Consider the following 9,606-nt stretch of genomic DNA (forward strand, 5'->3'; position numbering starts at 1 on the left):
GCCCAAAAATAGGCCCACTTCTCTAAGGCCTCTGTGTGAATTTAGTTCACGCGTGACCCGGCCCGACTTGAAGGAAACCCTACCCGGGTTCGACCTGCTTTACGACCCAGCTTCCTCTTTGCAGAACCGACTCTTGGAACCCTATCGTCCGACGATTCACGGCGCCAAGGGAGAGTGACGATAAGCGTCCGACATCACCGGGCGGTGACTCGATGGCAGTGACGCGGCGGACGACGGCTAGGGTTTCAGTGAAGACGATGGGCGGCTACCGGATTCTCAAGAAGCGATGACAACGTCGGGCAGTTCGCTTGGGTTCTCGGGGGGAAGGCGGAGCGACAGTGACGATGTGGGCCAGCACGATTGTTACCTGTTTGCAATGAGGGCACGGCATGGCGGCTGCAGTGGTGACAAGGCGAGCAGCAGCGACATCGGCCCCTTAGCTCTTAGATCTGGCGTGGCCTTGGCGTCAGGCATGGCTCACGGCGGCTCTCTCTGGTTCCTCTTCTCTCCAGTAGCCCCCTCACACTTAGATCTGACCTTCTTCGCTTCTTAGCCCGACCCTCTCCTCCGGATTTGACCTTGTTCAACCCCCTCACGCTCATATTTGCCCCATTTACTCCGGTTTCCCTCTCGCTCAGCCTCCACCCACTCGGATCTCTCCCCCTCGGGCTCGCTTGCTGCCGACCTCCCTCGAAGTCTCTCGGAGGAGGTTGTTCGAGCTTTGCAACCCGATCTCTCGCGTGCTCGCTCTTTGATTCTCCCCTGAAGTCTCTTAAGGGAAGATCTCCAAGTTCGCCATGTCCTTCAACGAAGCTTGTGGCCTGCTATTTATAGGCGAGGGGGTGGCTGGTCGATGGAGCTTCGACCGCCGATCTTCGCAAGTTGGACGGCCTTTGCCAGCCGAACCGGCATCCCATTCGTCAAGGCAGCTCTAGCTAGGCTGCCTTGCATTAAAGACGCGTCCGTTTCGCCTGCAGCGTCGCACGTTGCCATCATCTCCCATCTTCCGACGTCGCGTGCGTCCGGCCTTCGGCGCGTGTTGCTTATCTGATCGGGGAAGAAGACAACAGAGGAAGAAGACAAGCAAGGGGGGTCGGGCCAAGGAAAAGAAAGAGAATGGGCCTGAGGGTTCGCGCGGAAAGGAAAAGAGGTTGGGCATAATGCCCAATCCCAATGTGTTGCTGCTGCTGTTTTGTTTTTATTTATTTTTTTGTTGTTTTTGTTATTTATTATTTATTATCCAAATAAGGAAAAATAAAAGAAATTAAAGCTTAATTAATAACCTAATCAAAATTTAGGTGTCAACAATTGCCAATACCAATAACATCGCATTCAGTGTTGTTCCCCAACTGCACTTGATTATTATCCATGCATTGATAATTTGTAAACCAGTTTCTATTTGGTGTAGCATGAAAAGAACAACTAGAATTTATAATCTATCCATTAAATGACGAATTATCAGTAAGATACAAGACAAAATCAGCACTATCCAAATTACTTTTAGTAAAAACTGCAATATCATATGCAAAATCACCTATAATTCCCTTACATTTCTCATTTTTTAGCTTTAGGAAATTCTTTCTAAGATGCCCCCTCTTGCCACAACTCTAACAAACAGCACCACCAATCCTAGACTAATGTATGTTCATAATTGTATTACTCCTACTAACATGTGTACCAAATCTTCCTTTATTTTCACATACTAAAATAGTAGATATAGGTTCACCAGATTCTCTTTTATGAATGTCCTCACTTAGAATTAAATCTCAAACCCTAACAAACGTCAAGGTTGCTAACCCAGATGAATTACTAACAGTAGTAATGGTAGTATTCTAACTATCAAGCAATTATGATAATTTAATCAAAGCACATACTTCATCTTCAAAGTTCAATCTCAATTGAACTCAATGGACTAACAATCACATTGAATTCATTGATATGATTTACAACTGATGCACCTTCGCTCATCTTTAAATTAAATGGATGCTGTATTTAATAGACTTTATTGATCGTATAGGACTTCTTGTATATATCTGACATGGCTTTCATCAAATCAGCAGTGGTTTTCTCGTTCATAATGTTAAATGCTCGGCCGAATAACATCCATAGCTCTTCTATCTAGCAATTCCCTGCCAGCTTGCTTCATTGTCTTTGGTTTCTCCTAAATAAAGGCAAGTGCAGTGTCATCTAGTGGAGATAATCCTCAATCTATGTCTTCCAGAAAACAAAATCTTTTCCATCAAATCTATCGATTTTACTTTTCCTTTTTCTATTGCCATCAATTTGCTTCCACTTAGCCAAGTCTGGTTTTGATTCAATTGTTACAAAAAAGCATGATTGAACAATAAAATAGACAAAACAATAAAATAAATCGGACATTAAATTTACTTTCTTCGGTTATAGTGACTTACGTCCATACAAAGAGCACAATGAATTCCACTATAAATAAAGTGATATATAGAGATTACAATCACCCTTGAATCACTCAAAAACCATTAGTGTTAGTCCCACAATTTCTCGCGAAATAATCTTCAGTCTCACGGATGAATTAAACAAATCTTAACATAAGATTGCATGGCCATAAGCACTAACCTTTCTTGGATGTAATTTATGAACAATAATCCATGCCAAGCGCTCGGTCCCACGGCACTTCAAGACGTTTCGCTCTTTCTCCAGTCGTGGATGGCACACGCCGTGCTCTTCATCAACAATGGCGTTAAAACATGTTTTTAAAAGAAAAGAGAGTAGCCCCTACATTTAGTTAATCTTTACCAAATCCCAGTCGAAGTCAATTTCTCTAATTTCCGCTTTTGCTTTTTGTGGACCCACTGGAAGTGGGAAATAATTTCATTTTCTATTCGTTCCTTAACCCATGCTGACCGAGTCCAAGACCAACACTAAGTTCATGTTTGACTTTTTTTTTTTTTTTTTTTTTTTTTTTCAGTTTGAGAACAAAGACTCAAATTATTATATAGAATATGCTTCAACAAATTTGATTCCTTTCAAAACTGACTTATCCATCATACAAACTGTCACTTCAATGCTAAATAATTTCCATATTTTTCCACAATCTTTATCTAGATTAAGTTTCATATGATGAGCTCAAACTCAAGACATATTTTAATAGTAAGGTTGGATTTTGCCCCATTTGTGTGAAATATTATAATGATTGAATTTGACGTGTGAGAGCAGCGAGGGATGCCATGCATTATTAATATTGTAAGGATACCAGATTCCGGTGAGCCTGAAGAGATGGAACTTGAAATATTATTATAATGAGCAGGGGAGAAGAGGGAAGGATCAAAATGTGCTATAAATAGTTCGAGAGCTTGCATTGTGAATGAACTTGGTACGGCTCTTTCTTTACTATGATTCTCGGCAGTGTTTCAATGGCAAATTCTAGTAAGATGATGATCCGATTTGGCCAACTCAAGCGGAAGATTTTCCCTCCTTTTTCTCCTCCTCCATTGTATCCAAGCCTCCGAAACATGAAAGCATCGCAATTCCAATTGCAATCCCCTCCCATCTCTTTTCCTTGTTTCTTTCCCCTCCACTTCTCTTCTGTCAAACATAGCCTCACAGCCAGGGCACCTTCCATCCCTTGGTGGGTGCACGATACATTTATCAGTTATAAACAGACCGACACTCGCCACTTCGTGAGCCATCTCCACGAAGCCCTCAAGCGGAACAAGATAACGGCCTTCGTCGACCGCAATCTGGAAAGAGGACTAGAGATTGCACCGGCAATCAACGAAGCAATCGAACGGTCAAGAAGCGCCATTGTGGTCATCTCTCGCACCTACGCCTCCTCGCCGTGGTGCCTGGATGAGCTGGATAAAATCCTCAAGTGCAAGGAAAAGAAAGGCCAGCTGATGTTCATCATTTTTGTGGATATTGACCCCAGAGAGATGCGCGAGCTGTCTGGACCCTTCACGCATATTGGCCAAAGCGAGAAGGGTTTCGGGCAGGACAATGCCGACAAAGTCCTTAGATGGAGAGATGCTCTCCGCAAAGCTGGAAATCTCACTGGTTGGTCTCTTGGAAACAGGTATTCTCTTTGTTGGGTGTTTTCTTGAGAGGACTCCCAAAGCAAGTTAGTAATTTTGTTTATGAAACAATAAAGAGAAATACTTATATGACTGTTTTTAATCCACTATAAGAGTAACAACTTATTTTGTGTTTTTAATCCACTATAAGAGTAACAACTTATTTTGCACTGAAAAACAAAAAAATAATAATTAGAAATTATGGTGTCACCTATTTTTTCAAGAATTTGTGGTTCATAATCTGTTATTACTTTCACAATAGCCCAAATATTATCGCGTTAGTGAAGCCCAAGCCCAACAACTGAACTTTCTATTGAAGCCAATCTTTTGGTTTATGGGCAGTAGAAATATTTGGAAATGTTTGGAAACCTTTCATTAGGATACTAATTTTCTTGGAATAGGATTCGATCTCAGCTATTTGCTCATCAAAGAGATTTAACATCAACACCGCAGGCTGTAATCTTCTATATCATATAACCATAATTTTTTTCTCCTAGGTTTGTCTAATTCATGGAAAATAAATAATTTGTAAAATATTTTCCAAAAAATAATCACTTATATCGCTTGACATAATTAGTCAATTAAAATTGTTTACATTGTGGGCAATAGTTTATATCTAAATATTTTCATAAATGATGAAAATATTTTTCATCGTTAAATTTTGAACGATAATTTCTTATAAATTTTTTTCCAAATAATTTATTTTTCGTGAAGCAAATGCACTTTTAACATTTATCAAATTTTACCCTGCAAGGCATATGTTCCAGCATATGCTGATTTTCCCCATATATAGCAAATTAGAAGTGTTCAGCTGAATAAAACGATATATAACCTTTTGTTAAACGTTAAAAAGGAATATCAGAGGAATTGTTGGATGTCCCTTTTTTCCAGTTGTGACCCTCATTTCATATTTTGTATTTCATAATTAAAAAACATATGAGTTTATTCTCCTCACTTCTTCCATCAAGCATAAAGAAATCTCTTGAGCGATGATTTTCGCCGTTGCCTATTCCCTTCATGCATCATTTCTCTCACTTACTCTGAGTCCCACCGTTCAAAAGCATTCAAGTAGGTGAATTCCAACGCATATGAGCTTCGTTTTCTGTGGGAGGTTGTCAGAAGTCTCATGCTTTCTTTTCGATAATATTAGAAAGAACGAAAATGGGCAAGCCCAGACATCTTCCACGGCCAATACAGGGTAAACTCAGTTGTGAACCCTTCAATGATCTATCTGAGGGAAAACAGACAAGAAAAGAAAGCTGTTGTTAGTCTGTGTTGTTTGGACTGAGATACCCAGCTAGGGTTTATAAGATTGTTCAGCCTCCGGTTTGTTTCTCTTCTACACACTCCCTGGTCTCTCTCTCTCTCTCTCTCTCTCTCAACTTTCCATATTATTACCTTTTTTCACCAATAAACTTTCTTTAGTTGAACCTCCTTTTCCATAAGTATAGACAATTTTTTCCATCAACTTATTTCTATCCCTCCCTCTTCCTTTAATTTGTTGTTTAAACAATTAGCCACAAAAAATTGACATAACTCAAGAACTGCTACCTTTGGAATATCAACCTCAATTTTAGCGTGGTTTTTTTGGAGGGCGGCATCCGCTATTGAAATAACAAAAGAGCTTGCTGAGTGTTTGAAAAGATAAATTTATCCTACAGTTATCTGGTACTTGTTGAAGAAGAATTTCTTACAGCTTATTTCTCTCGTAATTGTCAAATGTATTGCTTGTACATACAAGAGCCGGATTCAACCAGAAAAAACAAAAAAAAATGTCCCTGGCAAAAATAATACAAAAAATTGAGCTATAAATTAAAAACACGACCCGTTAACAAAATTGAGAAGTTGGGGTCATCGGATGAAAGTTAAAAACCGATTCAATCTGAACTCAACTCCAGAAAAGGTAAGCTATTTCAAACCCTAATTAATAAAGTCCGGAGACGAACCGGGTCGATGAAAAGTCCAAAGGTGACCAAATTCAGATATAAAAAGAATAAAATAAATTGAAAAAAGCTAGAGACTCCGATTCAAGAAAAGAAGGAATAATGAGCACCAAGACTTAACCCATGATTATTAATATAACCTTGACATTTAAGTCAAAATACAATTTACATTAACAATGGCCATATTGTACTGTCGAAATAGTTCAAATGGCGTGTTTTACGGTCGACACATGTAAATTTTGGGATGTTTGACTAACATGCTTCATGTTAAAAGAGGGAGAAGGTTGGTTTGAATATTTTAGTTTCATAATTAGAATGAATCTTTCAAGAAAAATGTAGGCGATGCTTCGAAAGGCGTGAATATGTCCAAAAAATTGTTTATTTTACTACGAAAGGATCGACTGCTTCTAACACACAGGTCAACCTCTCACGTACCACTATTTTCTATAATATTGGATCTTAAATTAGAATAGATGGACGGTATTCCTAAGTTTGAGAATATAATATTATTGATCTTTTCTTCATCTTTTGCTCGTGCAAATAACTAGTCACATCTTTAGTTGCTGACAACTTGCAGACTTGAAGCTGACTTCATCCAATCCGTAGTGGAGAAAATTTCAAGAAGACTAGGTCACTTACACAAGAACCTGCTTGTTTTCCATCCAGTTGGGTTAGATTCTCAAGTACAAGCCTTGTACTCCTTACTCCGATTAGAGGTTGGAGACGTCCGAATCGTGGGAATTTCTGGCCCTAGCGGAATAGGAAGGAGTACACTGGTGAGAGCTTTGTACCACCAAATTGCTGACCAATTTGATCGGAGTTGCTTTCTCAAGAACGTGAAGGATACATGGAGCCAAGATGGCCTCTTCAAAATGCAGGAGTCCCTTTTCAGTGACATTCTTGGCGATGGAGTTTCAAAGTTTGGCAATGACATTCATGTAGTATTAAAAACCATGAGGAGTACGCTTCACAACAAGAGGGTTCTGCTGGTGCTTGATGATGTGGAAGGGTTGTCAGGGCCATTGAGCCACCTTCTCAAGGAAATAAACTTAGGCTTGGGAAGTAGAGTCATTTTGATCGCTCGACACAAAGAAACCTTAATTGGTCTGTGTGGGGAAATCTATAAGCTAAGAGCGCTGAATGATGATCAAGCTCTCGAGCTTTTCAGTTGGAATGCATTCCAAGAAAGATATCCCAAAAGTGATTATAAAATGCTCTCAAATTGCTTCACCAACTTTTCCAAAGGGCTTCCTTTGGTTCTAACTATCATGGGTTCTTTCTTGAATGGCAAAAGTGTCAAAAAATGGCAAGAAGCTTTTGATCGACTTAAAGAAATCCCCCAGGGAAAGGTTCATGAAGTACTGAAAACTGTCATCAATGGCTTAGAGGCTAATGAGAGGACGATTTTTCTCGATGTCGCATGTTTTCGTAATGGATATGACAAAGAAGAGATCATCAACTCCCTAAAGCAATGTGGAGTATATGCTGATAGTGGGTTAGAGATTCTGGCTAAAAAATCACTCATATACATTGATGAAAATAACAAAATATGGATGCATGATTTGCTTCAAGAAATGGGTAAACGAATGGTGATTCAAGAGTGCCCTGAAAATCCCAACAAGAGAAGCAGAATATGGTGTCATAAGGATGCTTTAGAAGTGGTTAAACAAAATTTGGTAAAAGTCTATCCATGTCCTAATATGTATATGTTCTTTTTGTGGGCTTCGTATTAGCATGTGCAAGAAACTCTAGATTGCATAATTAGGAGAGACACGTATGCAATTTTTATTTTTGCCAATTGGGGTTTAAGCAAGAAATTAGGGTTTAGGATCGTTCTTTGTTGATTTCCCCCTTAAAAACTGCTAGTGTCATGATGGTTCATAGGCTAGGACAATACACACTTAAACATTATCATTAGAACAGGACTTGTTTTTGGATATGCATGATCATTTTAAATTTGCTCTGACAGGGAACAGATGCCATTGAAGGTATTAAACTAGACAAGGTTGATGCAAAAGACTTGATTATGGATTCAGACTCGTTTAAGAAAATGAAAAAGCTCAGGCTATTTATGATGGCTGATCATGTCCTTAAATGTGGACCGACTGGACATTTATCAGAGAATCTGCGGAGGCATTTCGCACGAAACAGCAACAGTAGGTTCGCCTGTTGGGAGAGTCTGGCAAAGCAAATTTCCAAGTTTTGGTCTCAAGGAACCTGAAGAACAATATGAACGGGCGTGGGGGGCATGTAGGAATAAATTCCTTAAGTAAATGGAAATCTAGAAAAAAAAATGGTAATCCCAAGAAACCCATAATTAATAATTGTATGGCCCAAAGTAAACGTCTCTTTAAAAAGTTTTGCACATTTACTTTGTTAGGCAACGTGTCTCTCTCTCTCTCTCTCTCTCTCTATGGATGTGAGGGCTTTGAGGAAATGGGAATCTAGAATAAAAGTTGGTATCCAAAAAACCCCTTAATTGATAATGGTATTGCCCAATGTATATGTCTCGTCAAAAAGCTTTGCACATTTACTTTGTTAAGGTCACGTCTCTCTCTCTCTCGTTCGTTTTTAAAAAATTTGTACTTTGCCCATTTCTTTTTCCAGTGGAAAAAAATAAAAATGAGAAAAAGAAGAGGTAAACCATAAGAGTTTTCTATCAATACAGCTCAAAAGCAAAAAGTCTGCTACTGCGTTAAACTCTTATAGTATAATCTAGAAAGAGATATCTAAAGATCCGATACTTAATACAAGAATGGAATGAATAGAAGCTAAACAACATATTCAAAAAGCATATGGTGAAAGAGATAATACAAGAATGGAATGAACAGAAGCTGAATAGCATATTCGAAGAGCATATGGTGAAAGAGATACTTAATACAAGAATGGAATGAACAGAAGCCAAACAGCATATTATTTGCATTGTTAGACAAAAAACAATCGATTCTAATCACGCATTCAAGAAAAAAATTCAAGCACAATTAGAATCATTTGTGGAAAACATGATCAAAAATAAATTTGACCTCCAACCATTGTTTGAGTTTGCGTTAATTAGAAATCCATTGAAATTCGACAACAATTTGACGGCGATTATGTGTGCACTCTACCCTCGTGTACTAATGATGTATTTCCAAATGAGAGGGTTTATGTTAGACCTTATAATGCCCTTACATAAATGAACAATTGTCCTCTATAAATTGCCTTCCATCAAGGCAATTTCCAAATAGGCATTTGTCACAAAAAGGTATGAACGTGAAAACTATGTGGTGGAATAATCATTCCTCAAAAGTGAAAATGTACGTCAATATTAACAGATAAGTTTTTATTTTAAAAACCATATCCCTAAAAATGTGGGATCATATTATAAATAACATTTTCTCACTTGATCCTAACATTTTCATCATATGGATTATCCAAGCAAATCCACAAAAACTTTATGTTTAAATAAAAGAAACAAAACACATGAATTGTCCTTTAAGAAAGAGTAATATCTGTTAAATTAATGTCTCAAATTTGAATTTGAATAATGATTTGTTAAACCAAATTTGTGATAAAGTTTTTTCAAGTAGATTTCAAATTGGATGAGAAAGTTCATGGACTCTATGAACGTTTAAAAG

At 38.3% G+C, this 9,606-nt stretch overlaps 1 protein-coding gene across 1 annotated transcript; it reads left to right on the forward strand.

Annotated features, from left to right (window-relative positions):
* Positions 1–286: 286 nt before the first annotated feature.
* Positions 287–8,210, forward strand: LOC104455251 (disease resistance protein RUN1). Its single transcript, XM_010070069.2, has 4 exons — positions 287–495; positions 3,575–4,048; positions 6,567–7,665; positions 7,959–8,210. Exons 1-4 carry the CDS (start codon positions 287–289, stop codon positions 8,208–8,210), a joined length of 2,034 nt encoding a protein of 677 aa, XP_010068371.2.
* Positions 8,211–9,606: the final 1,396 nt, after the last annotated feature.

Source organism: Eucalyptus grandis, chromosome 7, assembly GCF_016545825.1.
Source record: "Eucalyptus grandis isolate ANBG69807.140 chromosome 7, ASM1654582v1, whole genome shotgun sequence".
Taxonomy (NCBI): domain Eukaryota; kingdom Viridiplantae; phylum Streptophyta; class Magnoliopsida; order Myrtales; family Myrtaceae; genus Eucalyptus; species Eucalyptus grandis.

What these genes read in the sequence shown, in the direction of transcription:
- LOC104455251 (XM_010070069.2), top strand. Translation starts at nt 287, where the DNA reads ATGACAACGTCGGGCAGTTCGCTTGGGTTCTCGGGGGGAAGGCGGAGC. An exon ending in GCTCACGGCGGCTCTCTCTG is followed by an intron (nt 496 to 3,574) that starts GTTCCTCTTCTC and finishes TGTCAAACATAG; the next exon opens with CCTCACAGCCAGGGCACCTT. An exon ending in GGTTGGTCTCTTGGAAACAG is followed by an intron (nt 4,049 to 6,566) that starts GTATTCTCTTTG and finishes GACAACTTGCAG; the next exon opens with ACTTGAAGCTGACTTCATCC.